The 13,594-nt window shown below is 47.4% G+C and overlaps 1 protein-coding gene across 1 annotated transcript in view; it reads left to right on the top strand.

Annotated features, from left to right (window-relative positions):
- The window catches only part of ZFAT (zinc finger and AT-hook domain containing), a 422,711-nt gene that overhangs the window by 392,391 nt on the left and 16,726 nt on the right, over nt 1-13,594 (top strand). The window contains 2 exon segments of the mRNA XM_037803015.1: nt 1,162-1,288; nt 3,327-3,457. Of these exon segments, the coding sequence (XP_037658943.1) occupies nt 1,162-1,288; nt 3,327-3,457 (258 nt within the window).

Raw genomic sequence — 13,594 nt, 5'->3', positions numbered from 1 at the left:
TGAGGGGCAGGGTTGCTGCCTAGCCCCCTGCACGTCCTCATGAGCGACAGCTGCTTGGGTTGTTGCTAGTGTCCTCAGCGTCACCTCCTCATCTGTGGTAAAGCATTGAACCTCCTGGTGTTTCCTGTTCTTACTGCAAGAATCTGCTCTCTATAAACAGAAGAGACACTGGAATACCCATCCCTGATGTAGAAACCTCCATCCTTCTCGGCCAGTCAGTGCTTTTATAAATGTATGCAGTGATGCCCCTCTCCTCTGAAGGCCTCACTTCTGGTAGATTCCAAAGCAGCTGGGCTGTGAACCCAGCAAAAATAGTTGACGCAAAGCCCCTGCACGCTGCTTCGCAAGTGAGTCAGGGGAGCTCTAAGGAGCTATCTAGTCCTGCAGTTTGAGTTGTCACTCGGATCGCAGGGAGGCTTTATGATAAAGCACCACTCTTCTTTTGGGTAATAATTGCACACTTTGCCCACGCGAGAAGGAGAACCAATTTAGGGTGCCCAGTTGAAGGTCTTACTTGGATCCGATCGGTAGTGCTTGGTGGCACTTGAAAGGAATCGTGCTGCGTTTTGTTCATGCGTGCATTCATCATATATTCTTTGGGTGTCTGCTGTATGTCAAGCTGGGAATCCCCAAGTGAACTTGGCCACTTGGTTGTAAAAGAATGATTTCATGCTATTCTGAATCTCTGTGTTAGTTGCTGGCAAGTGCTTAAAGAGCATAACTTTGGCTTCTATAAATTTTGTCCCAAATCCCCCTTTTTAGTCCTAATTACTAGTGGCATTCATACGTCCTGCCTTATAGTTTTGCTTGTGTCTCTCATCCCTTCCAGAAAGAGACATTATAAATATCTGGTTTTTCTGTGAATTCTGTTCCACTTCTTGTCTCCTTGAGGTACCAGGTACCTGTGAATACCTGTTCACCTCCTCCTGAAGTTGCACAAATATATTTTCAGTGGTCCTTTTGTTTGTTGTATCCTTCATAAGAAATAAGAAGGACATAAATTGCTCAGATTTGCTGAGTTTTGACTGCATGCCAGGACCTAGGCTATAAGCCCTACGTGTGCTGTGGAGTTACCCATCCTGCCCTTCTCCCTGCCATCAGCTGCCAGTTGCGGTACCCCTTCCTCTGTTGGCATTTAAATGACATTATATTTTTCTTCAGCCAACAACAGAAAATCCTGAGGAACCCTCCACCCAGTACCTCCACATCACAGAGGCCGAAGAGGATGTTCAGGGGACGCAGGCGGCCGTGGCCGCACTCCAGGACCTGAGATACACCTCGGAGAGTGGTGAGAGTGTTCTCTTCAAAATATGAACTGAATACAGTGTTACAGAGCACAGCCCTCTATACTAGAGGCACAGGTCATGCAAATAGGATCAAAAGGAAAGCGTTAGGCACGATCAGTTGGCATCAGGAGACTGGACTTCGGCATTCACAATTTTCTCCCAGTTTTAAACTTCCTGTGCCCCAGCTTGTTGGAAGGCTGTGCAGAAAATTCCTCTGCACTGGTCACTTTAGGGAAGATTAATTGGCAGAGCTGCGCTCGCTGCCTGCTGAGCTTGACGGAATTTGGCGCTGGCTCCTTGACTCTGCAGCTGGGTAGAGGTGGCCAGTTCTGCAGGCAGGAGGGTCGAGGTACAGGTTGTGAATGTTCTCAGAGCTCGAGGCCCTGTCTGGATGCGTGTTTCATTCCTGAAGGCCCAGCGACTTTAGTGATTGCTCAGGAACACCCACAAACACGCATATGTGCATGCACACACACGCACACTTATTCTAAAGGCCCTCCAGTATCTTCTCCTAGCTTGTAGAATAAATTGAAACTTTGCAGCTCACCAAGCAAAGTTCCTGTTCTGGCTCTTGGACCCTGCTTCATCTCTCGCCCAGCCCCCTGCTCTCTGTGTTCCACTCAGCCGGGCTCCCTGCAGGCCCCACCCCCTGCTGCATTTCTCTGTCACATACTCCAATGCTCCTGGGGATGTGGGCTGTCACTTCTCCCCCCTTGCCTCCCTTCTTCCCCCACAATTCCCAGCATTTTTTTCTGGCAAGCTCTTCTTCCTCTTCGGTACTCAGATTGTATGCCTTCATGCAGAACCCAGCTGACTTTCTACCACATTCATCTGATGGTCTCATGGGTCCCCTTCTTGCCTCCTGCTCTGGAACCCACCTGGTTGCCGTAATGACCCGTGAGCCCTAGGAGGAGGAGGGGGAGAGACAGTGTTAGATCCTTGTCTGTATTCCCACTAGGAATACAGTTCCTGGCTCACAGATAGTGCTTGATAAATGGTCATTGAAGGAGTGAATAGATGAGGAATTAAACCTTATCTCAGCGAGTTTTAAAGGTAGATGTTTTTGTGTTTGGATGTTCGGAGTGGTTGGTTTCAAGGCATGTTTGAAACATCTCTCCTTGGGGGATATGCATGGGGGGAGGCTAGATGGATGCAGGTCACTAATGTCATTACCTGAGTCAAATGCCACATCCTGCCCTCTACACAGAGCATGTCAGAGTCCCCTTCTCTGATTTCTTATTGATGGACTCACATTGGATCAGGGCCCACAGAAAGCTGTCCTTGAGGATGCAAACATTGGCAGAGACTTGGCGATATTATGCTAACATGCAGATCAAGCAGTAATTTCCTTTTAATACATTAATGCTCAGGGTCATGGGGCTGGGTTCAGGAGTGTTACAGATGGCTGGAAGCTGGCTGGAGGAGGCAGGGCTTGCTAAATAGCTGCCCTCATTGTACGGACTCCAGTCTTTTGAGACTAATAAAATAGAATCCCAACCTTATGTTCATTTGGAATTATCAAGCCCACTATTTTGATAATTGAGAGATCATGGATGTTTTGCCTGTAACTTACATCATTTGCTTGGCAGACTTTATTGATCACCCTCTGTGTATTAAAAGGAAACCGACTCTGCTTCTGATCGTGTTAGGTGGTACTGCCCGGGAGTTCCATTCCGAGAGGTGGTCTTAGGCCATCGTGGGCCACAGAGTTTGGATTTAGAACATCTGGGCTTGAGTCCTGGTTTGTGAGGTAGTGGACCCACCTACTTGAGGCAGTTCTTTAATCTCTGAAATGGTGATCATATTATCACATCCTCTTCCTCCACAGGGTGTTTGGGTTTGGAGATGTCCTTAAAGAAATTGCTTTGTAATCTACATGGCACTCTAGAAGTTATTTCTCTTGTCAAATGAGTGATGTCTGAGAACCTGTGCATCCTAAGGAAAAGACTTCATCCAGGAGAGTGGAGGGGCTGGTTTTTGTGTTCCACAACCTTCACCTCTGGTGGCCTTAATGGTCCCCGTTTGCTTCTTTCTCGAAAGGTGACAGGCTGGACCCCACAGCTGTGAACATCCTCCAGCAGATCATCGAGCTGGGCGCCGAGACCCACGACGCCACTGCTGTTGCTTCGGTGGTTGCCATGGCGCCGGGAACTGTGACTGTCGTGAAGCAGGTGAAGACCCCTGCCCCTATTAAATATGCATCTCACATACCCACATGCCCCCTTCCTCGCCTGCCCTCTGTTTCACTAATTTGTTTTTTCAAGGCTTTAACTTAACTAAGGTAGGATTTGGAATGAAATTGGTCTAATCCCATGATTTTCTTATTCCACCTCTGCTAATTATGAGACTTTGTCTTCAGTAGCTCTATCCGTGGGGGTGTGTTTGGGACAGGGATTGTATGTTTTGGAAAGTCCCGAAACTTTTCATCTCTTCCCTTTCAAAGAATCCCTCAGTGAAAACAAACATGATGTGAACAGGTTTAGACACAGCTCACGGGGAAAAGCTTCCCCTGGTACTTAAGGATCGGTGAGGAGAACTAAGAAGAACCCCAGGGAGGACCAGAGAAGCGGGGAGGGTTTCTCACGGGGTCGGTCTTTTTTCTTTTCTCTTTTTCTTTTAAATATTAAACGTTACCTGATCAAATCACCGCAGCATGACTGAACAGATCAGAAGAAAATGATCAGTTTTGGGATAAAGGTTAATCTACTGATGAATAATTATACTATTGGTTCATTTCCTCTTTTTCTGTCCTTAGTAGGGACTTGACCATCTGATAAAATGCAGTGTGTTTAATAATTAGATCATCCTTCTTATCTATTTATGTCTGTTTCCCTGTCTACCTACCTACCTACCTCCTGCCTCTTTCCAAAAGATTTAAGCAGCTTCACAAATACTGGGGAAAAAAGCAAACAAGCAAACAAAAAACCAGTAAATACATCAGAATCAGGAAAAAGGTGTCATTTAGAATCAAAGCTCAAGTTGATGGAGAAAGTTGAAATGTAGACCATAGGATTTTACATGGCTATCTGTTCTTTTATTCCTTCAGTAAGTATGGTGTTCCTACTAGTGTCAGGCAGTTTCCTCATCACTGCAGCTACAGGAGTGAACCAACCAGCCGCCATCATGAAGGTTACTTTCTATTGGGGAAAAAGATAATATACAAATGAACAAGGAAGACATGAAGTATGTCATATGGTGAACAGGTGCCATGGGGGGAAATCAGGCAAGGGAGGGTGCGGGGGCTTGGGGCTTGGGAGTGCAGGTTGTTGGGGAAGATACTAACATGCAAGCAGAGCTCTGGAACAGGTGTGTCTTACTGCGGTTATCCAAGTTCACCTGTGACCTTTGTGCTGACTTCTATAGTGGCAAACAAGAAGGGAACATGAAGGAGTTGACTTTAGGGAGAAGGGTCAGGTTGTCTTGGCACTTCCTGATAAAGATACTTCTTCATGTGGGCTCTCATGTTCCTGGGTGCTGCGACCCCCATGACTTGCCTCTGGGACTCAGGAGTGGACTTCGCAGTAGGGCCTCCAAGACTGTCCCTCTGAGGCTGCCAGGACTCAGTGCAAAGCATGACGTTCGGTCTAAGTGGTTCTCTGGGAACTGCTCTGGGAATTAGTTACATTCTGGTCTGGCTTGGGATTTCTTGATCCACAGACAGGATCCCCAGCGTGTCTAGGCAAGTGTTTGGACCACATCTGCCAAAGGTGCTCCTCACAGGTAATGTTTCTTTCCAGAAGGTCTTGGACCGAAGCTTGGCAGTAGGCAGTTCCAGCCTGGGTTGCTTGAGAACAGATTCTTACCCTTCCAGACTCAGTACTCTTTTAACTTTTCTTCGTAATTATTAGGTTGCAGTCTTCAGATTGTCTTAGAAATCTCTTCTGATACCCCTATTTTAATCTTGACACATGGAGTTCTGAGCTAGACCTGTTACTTCGGGAAGGGTCTGACTGGGGCTCTAACAGAACTTTGGACATTTCATACATGCCAAATCCTTCTGTGACTTTCAGGAAGTTGCTATTGACGGTGATTTGTGTCTTCTTTCTCGGGACTGGATTGATTTGCTGCTCTCAGGGACTTGATTTATTGAGCATTGCAGGCAATGCAGTGATACACGAGGTCGTGGGGTTTAGGATGCAGCTTGGATGTGCTCTGCGCTTTCAGGCTGACAAGGTGACAGAGATAAGGCTGATAAGCATCCGGTACAGCCAGGGTAAACAGGTATGATGTGTTCGCAGCACAAAAAAAACCCTTCAGAAAAATGGGGATAAAAACTAAAGGACAAATGGGGTGGGATGGGGGGATGATTTGGGTGTTCTTTTTTCACTTTTATTTTTTATTCTTGTTCTGGCTCTTTCTGATGTAAGGAAAATGTCCAGAGATAGATTGTGGTGATGAACGCATAACTATGTTATCATACTGTGGACAGTGGATTGTATACCATGGATGATTGTGTGGTGTGTGAATGTATTTCAATAAAACTGAATTAATAAAAAAAAAAAAAAAACCCTTCAGAGAGCCGCCTTTCTTGTAGAAAACACAGGGCTAAGAGTCGTGTCACCGTTTAAGAGAGTCTTGATTAACTGCAGTTGGAAATGTTCCGTAAGAACATGAATTTTCTAGTCATTATTTTGTCTGCCTGGCCTGGCATCAAGCTGCTGTACATAATGGGTAGAAGGGTGGATGGAAGGACTGACGGGCCGGCAGACAGTGAACGCACACTGCTCTAGTGAAGGGATGGTAATGCTTCAGCCTCTCTAAGTGAAAGAATGCCCCCTGGATTCAGTTGATGGCCGTATTGTTTAAATTTAAATATAGCTGTTTTTATTAGACAGACTGGTTTCAGTTTCTTTTTTTACCTTGTAATTAAACTCTGGTTTTGGATTTTTCAGCAGCAAAATTGTATCTGCTTAAAGAGTGCATGAGCAAACTGAATGTGAACTCAAGTATTCGTGTCGGTGAGCAGTGATGTTGTCCTTTCCCTGCCGTGTGGGGGGCACCTTGGTGTTGGGACTTCATCTTTCTCCAACCAGGACGTCACTCATTGCCATTGTTCAGTAAATGTTTATTACATAGAATTACATATGCTGTGGGTTTCATGCTTTGATTCTCCATTTACGACCTGTAAATCAGTGCCGGAGAGAAAAAAGCAAGAGAGTCTCATCATAAAGAACATCACGTATATGGCAGAGCACAGATAACCAAAATCACCATTGGATACCATAATTTGAGGTCTTTTTAAAGCTCTCTATTTTATATACATCTTCCACAGGGTCAAAAACTAGTTCTGGGTGGTACACGAATTGGTTCCTGATGTTTAAAAATTGCAAGATTAGTTTCCCATTAAAATAAGTTAGATGCTCTGTGTATAATTTTATTTTTTTATAATTTCTTAATGGCTGTTGAAAAGAATCTTACATATTGAGATTCATCAGTGATAATTGAAAAGGATTAGTCTCCAGCCTTTAGGGTTTTTGGTTTCCGGGATGACTGGGGCAGGCCTAGAAATAGTAGGCTGAGGGTGTGGGAGTGTGAAGGGCTGAGGGAACACTGTTTACCTGTGTCTTCATTTGTTTCCTTCTTATTTTTAAAAGAAGACATGGAAAATAATCAGCCCGTAATTTAGACCCTTTAAATTTTCAGGAAGGAGGAGAAACATGTTCTCAATGATTTCCTGTCACTTCTTTCTTTTCTTGGATGTCAATGTTAAAAATAGATCCAGGGGGATTGAGCATTTTGAAATGTTCAGCAGGAGGATCCTTGCCTGTCCCTTCTCTTCCTGGCAGAAGGAAACAGATGAGAACTTTGGATGCAACTCATTGTGTGTTTGCTAAAACCAAAGAGTTTTCATTAACTGGTTTCTTCTTTTTCCTTTTGTGATGAGAAGATTTATATTTGATTACTAAAACTGCTTGGTAGGGCAGATGTAAGACTTATCAACATAAGAAATATTTTCATAAGCATCTGAGTCACAATTAGTTATTTAGAGGAAAAGAAAAACTTAAGAAAAGAATAACACCAGCCACCATCACCCTGAGCTTGTTAGTTTAAATTACTCTTTGCTGTTTTTAGGGGTTGAAATTTATTTTAGAGACTGAAAATAATAATATATTTTATTTAGTAATTTACAATCATTGAAATACTCATTTACTGAGCAGCCTCTGTGTGTTCAGCTCCTTGGTGCGTTCCCTCGGTGCTGCTGTAACAGATCACCACAAACTTAGGGGCTTAGAACCCCAGAGAGCTGTCGTCTCACAATCCTGAGGTCAGAAGTCAACTGGGTTTTCCTGGGCTAAAGGCAAGGCATGGCAGTGCTGCTCTCCTTCTGCAGGCTGCAGGGGAGAAGCCCTTTATGGCCCTTTCTGGTCTACAGAGGCCACTCACATTCCTTTCCTGCCCCCTTCCTCCACTGTGAAGCCAACAGCGGTGGGGTGGGTCCTTCTCACTCCAGGCCTCTCGGACCTCGTCTTCCCCCTCGCCTCTCCTTCTCTGACTGACCCTCCCGCCCACCACTCATAAGGACCCTTGTAACTACATCAAGCCCCCCCCCCAGGTAATCCAGGGTGATCCCCCTGTGAGAAATGCCTTAATTTAATCACACCTGCTACTTCCCCTCTGCCACCTAAGGGAGCATATTCACAGGGTCTGGGGATTAGCACATGGGCACCTGGGGGTGGGGCATTATTCTGTCTGCCACCCTGGGGTGCAGAGGTAAGACAGCTCCTGCTCTCAGGAGGCAAACAGTCTCGTGGCGTAAGTGATTTATTTTCATTCAACAAATACTCCCTGAGCTCTTTCTACATGCCAGGCGCTATTCCCATCACTTGGGATATTTCACTGAATAAAACGGATGAGTGATACAGTTGAGGAGCTTACATTCTAACTGGGGGAGAGAGCAAATACACATTGACATGAAAAATAAGGAAATTGCATAGTGTGGTAAAGGCGAAAGCACAGTGGAAAATCAAGAACAGGCAGAACCAGTCAGGGGGTATGGAAAAGTCAGACCTTAACCAGGCAGATGTGGTACAGAGTAACAAACGCTGCAGGGAAGGTTGGCAGGTGCCCTGAGAGGTATGTGGGGGAGCCCTGGAGGGGAAACCCAGCTTGAACCTGGATCTGGGGTGGGGGCAGGTGCTGGGTGGGGAGGGCTTCATGGACGCAGGATACCAGAGTGGAGCCGTGGATGGCAGAGGGGGGTGGGGGCCGGGGGGCTTTCAGCAGAGGTGGGAGCAGGAGCTGGTGGTCCCTGCTGGCTGACTGGTGGCAGGGGAGCAGAAGATGAGGTGCCACTTGGGTTAAATGACTTGCCCTGTGTAACCAGGGATGGGGATTCCAAATCTAGGAAGTACTTCTGTCTGATCTCACCCTTCAGCACCCCCTTCCCGAAGGCGGGCGGAGGGAGGCTGGGCCCACACACCTGTAGCTTCTGTCACTTCACAGAGCATGATGTCCTTTTGCTGTGGGCTTCCTGACTATGCTGCCCTCTGGAAGGCATATTGTCATCTTCAACAAATCGCAATTTCCTTGTTCTTTGTTTAGTCACACCACCCAGGGAATCTGCCCTGAGCGTTCCCACTGCTGGACATTCAGGGGAACAATTTGTACCTCTCCAAAACTGTCCCCACCCTTCACTGTGGCCTCTGGGCCTGGGCCCACCAAGCCAGCAATGGCACCTCACTCCCTTCTCTTCCTGCAGACGTTTCTCTGTGAGTCATATGGAGACTCACAGCATCAACACAGCATCTTCCTTAAGGAGGTCAGGGTGACTGAACAGATTGCTTTTATGATAAGCCTGGATCTTTTTGAATTTCTCATAATGTTTTTGAATTGTTTATTATTGCTGAGGGTTTCTCCCTAAACAGCAGATGGGGAGCTGGGGGCCTTGTTGGGTATTGACCTCTAGGAGTGGGAGGAGGCCCCAGCCTGGAGAAGACCCCTGAGCTGCAGGTGAACCAGAGTGGATGATTTGTTTTGTTCCAGGTTTCTTAAAAAGCAAAATAGGCTTTTCAACCTATGCCCCTGTGTGAACTTGCCAGCACTCCCTGTGTACCAGGAGCCATCTAACTCAGTTTTAGTGAGGGCAGAAGGCTGTCCGGCAGTGTAGACACTGGAAGCCCCGCTCCTCTGAGACCTGTGTGCAGACACGCACACCGGTGTTTCTGAGTGGGAAGGCCTCTTTGTCAATGGAAGGTTACCATTTGCTCCAGGGTGAAGTATTCAGCCCTCATGGAGACAATTTTGATTTATAGATTTAATGGTGATCAGAAGCCAACTTCAGGAAAGCATGCATACCTTGATGGAGCCGAATCCCTTTCACAATTGATATTTGATATTTCAGTTCAAGGTCCAGGGAAGCAGCTCAAGCCTGCAGGCCCTTGAGAGAGACACAGTTGAGGAGATTCCAGCCCAGGCCCTCCAACCCCCTGCATCCTGCCTGGAGGGCTCACAGGCCCCTTTACTCCCCCAGTCGGGAGCAAGCAAATCCTTCTTACCGTAATTGCTACTCGCGTTCCTAAACATGGCAGTGGTGACGGTGATGCTGGCAGGCCTGTGGCTCAGCCCTGCTGGGGCATCCAGCCAGCAAGCCCCCCTTGACCCATGTGCTCGGGGCTCCATGCCCACTCCCCATTCCTGGTTCTCTACAATGCCCCCGAGGGGCTGACACTCTTATCTTCCATTTCTTTCTCCTTGTTCTTGATGTTGTCCAAGCTGTCATGCCAGTGCCTTGGTGGCAGGGGTGACAGGGAACCTCAGAGAGGAGCAGTTAAGGCTGCCTCAGGCCTGCAGACGCCCCGCTCACTCCTGCCGCCCCCACCCCCCAGACCCTCACCCTGTCATGGGGCAAAATAATACTGCCAAAATCTTCAAAATCCCAGGTGCTCTTCCCACATGTTCTAACTGCTGATTTTTAAAAAAAAGTGCAAATTCCAGCGTCACCAAAATCACCCCACCTTCTCCCAGATGTGCCCTTTGCCATTTTCAGGTAGATCCTGTTTGTCGTCAGGGCTGGGGTGTAGTGGAGGACGTGGAAGTCAGGAGGAGATGGGCCGGCAGGCCTCCACCACCCCAGCCTGCAGCCCTTCGACTGAGAGGCAGTGTCAGCAGCAGGTCTCATGGGAAGATGTGTGGGTTGCCAGCCAGCATTGGAATGGCTGTTTGTTACTTGCAGTGCATTATTTTTGCAAGGAAATGTGATCTACTGCAGTGACCTGGTACACCAGTGTGCACTGGTGCCGGGTGGCAAGGAAGTCCGCTGCCAGCCCGTTCTGTTTTTAATTTCCGGCCCTAGGTGGCCTGGTCCCATGAGGCCCCTTCTCCCTGCTGGTCTGTGCTTGGACACTTGGTGCCCTGTGTGAAGCTGCCCCATGCAGTGACCGCCAAGCGCAGCCTCTGGCTGGAGGGAGGCTCCGCCCTGTGATCTGCCTGAAAGGGGTGCCCAGAGGTAGCCTTCCCCCCTCTGGGGGCACGTAAGACATGTGGCAAAATAATGGGGAGAGGGATCTGGAGAGATCTGTGTGAGGTTTCCCAACCCGCTTCTGTTATTTCTTCATCAACAGTCGCTGCATTGTGTCAAGCTGACTGCTTAGCTGCAGGTAGAGACCTCTGACTGAGGACCTGTTGGCACGAGGTATCCCAGCCCTTTACAGGTGGTGCTACAGAAGATTTCAGCCACCTGGTTTGTCTTAAAGTGTGGCTGAGTTGAGATTCCTCCCCTTGTCCTATCCACAGCAGGGTCTGGGGGAAGCCCTTCCTTTTGTGTCATCCCTTTAAACTCAAATAACTATGGGTCCATGAAATTTCTTTTCTTGGTCCCATAGAGACACTTCTTTTGGCTCATGCTGTAAACACATCCCTCTTTGATGCCAGTGTTGTCCCCATGGTGGAGATAAGAGGAGATTCACTCCTGGCTGGTCTTGCTTTCCTTTCTACTCACCTTTCCCCTTCAGAGCCTCATTTGACTTCAGAGCGTGTTGCTCGTGAGCGTGTAGTACCTTCTAATAGCTGGTTTTGTTCTCTTACACCCTAATGAAACCCTGGCATCTTCAGCATGTCATTTACTCTATTTTCCCATTATGGTTTTTTTCACTGTTGTTTTTCTAAGAAATCTTTCCGACAAGATTAAGAATATATTTATATTACATTTTGAAAGAACTGACAGTAGCCGCAGCTTCTCTCCTCTTTAACTGCTTGTATTTTCTACCACTCATTGTGTGATTGGAATGTCACTTCCATTCCCTGCTTACTGACTCTGTAGTATAATTACAATCAGGGTGGATTCAGATGCCTGCCGGAAGATCCAAGCCAGGGAATTGTAAGTGTCCTTCGGAGGTAACCCGCATCAGTTGCATTTTGCAGGGGCCGGTGCTTCCTGTGCCCTCCGGTGATCTAATACTAGACTCCCAGACAAATGATCTGGGTTCCTAATAGTTGCTCACAATCCAGGTTTGACGCTTATCTTTTAATTCCCAGTTCTTTTGATCTCCTGTAACATACCAAAGCCTTACTGACTACTTCGTTTTTCGTCTCTTACACAGCCCTTACCATGATACCCAGTTTTCAACTGCACTTTTGTATTGGTTGGCAACGTTTGGCTTCTGCCTAAAGGACTTGGCGGTGCAATTTATTTGATCCTGGGGCTCTGCCAACTTTAATTATATCAAGTGCCTAATTATATGTACAGGTAACCACTTAAATTTTTTCCATAATTCGCGTTCCTTAGAGAACATCTGTTCTGCTGTCGCTGGATGCTGACCTGCAGCACGCAGAGTCAGAGACCAAAAAAAAAAACAATCATTTGGGTCTTGGCAGTGGGTTACTCTCCTTGTCACTTAATGCTAACTCTTGTCCTTTGTAAGCCTTTCTTGGTTCTCCCTTAGTCATCCAAATCTTTTCTTTTTCCCTGTCTTAAACTTCTTTCGGAGATTTGTTTCTGGTGCGATTTCTGATGGCTGATACTCAAAACTGCATCCTGTTTCACAGCTTTTTTATTACTTGCTGAGCCTTCTTATTCTGCAGTAGCTATTGAAAATTCCATTTCTTTGTGAAATTTTAAAGAAAAAATAAATTCCATGATATATATGTGGCCATATGGGAAGAGGTCTGAAAAATAGAAGTTGAAGGTTTTTCTGTATGACCTTCTAATGCTTTGTTCCAGATAACACATCCTTAGCCAGCCCAAGGGTACCAGTCTATTGAAATTTGCTTTGCTTTTAGAGAAAAGTCCTGAGTTTTTCCTCCTCTCCAAGAAGCTGCAGCTTGGTGGATGCTATTTGCAGAATCCAGCTTTATTTGAGTTTTAATGCTGCTGAGTCTATTGCTGTTTGCTTGAATGCCCATTTCCTGAGCCGTGTCCTTGACCAGGGCAGGTGGTTTTTATTTGCTCCCTCCCCTCTCTGCAGCTTCACCCTGGGAAATAGCCCTTGCTGGTGAGATCACTGGGTCTGTTTCAGGTTCGAGGCAAAGGCCGGGGCTGTGCTGGCCCTGATGGGAGGGAGCCAGAGCTGTCCCCCATCCCGGGGAGCCGGGAGGCAGGCCTGCCTGGGTCCATCCTTGGACCGGGCTGCTTCATCCTGGCCAGGCTTTCCATCCCTGTTGGTGCAGTTGCCTCCATCCTGGCGAGTGGAATTCCCTAAAGGAGAACCTTCCACTCCACAGCCACTTTCTCCTTCCTCCCAGCCAGCCTTCCCCATCTATTAAATGGTGCACTCTCCACTCTGGGCTCAAGCTGAAACCTGGGAGCCTGCTCGCCTCGGTTTCTCTCAGCCCCACATCTGATCTGTCAGTGCATTCTGTGGGCTCTGCCTTCGTGACTTATCTCAAATAGTCCCTGTCTCCATGGCCCCTGCCCTCTTGGCTAAGCCCCTGCTACTCAAAAGAGGGTCTGCAGGCCAGCAGCATGGGCATCAGGGAGGTGTTAGAAATGCAGACTCTCTGGCCCACCGCAGGCCTCCAGAATCAGAATCTGAACCTTGACAAGACCCATGGGGGAATGGTGTGCATGTGAGAGATGAAGTGCCCTTCTGAGCCATCAGCTCCCCCACCCTGGCTCGCAGGAGCCGCTCTTTACTGGCCCTCATGCTTCCCCTCCTCCTGCTCTAAAATCCAGTCTTGACTCAGCACACAGAGTGATCCTTCAAACCTGAAAATCAGATCACAGCATCCCCTGTGTGAAACCCTCCAATAATTTAGAAACTCTCCATAAGTTTAGAATAAAGGCTCACCATGGCCCATCAGGCCCTGCAGTAATCCGGCTTATGTCTCCCTTCTCTCAGGATGCACCGGCCCACAGGGCTCCTCTCTGTCCC

This window comes from Choloepus didactylus, chromosome 14 (assembly GCF_015220235.1).
Source record: "Choloepus didactylus isolate mChoDid1 chromosome 14, mChoDid1.pri, whole genome shotgun sequence".
In the NCBI taxonomy this organism is placed as follows: Eukaryota; Metazoa; Chordata; class Mammalia; order Pilosa; family Megalonychidae; genus Choloepus; species Choloepus didactylus.
Note: the sequence above shows the minus strand (reverse complement) of the source record. Positions and strands in the feature narration are given on the sequence as shown.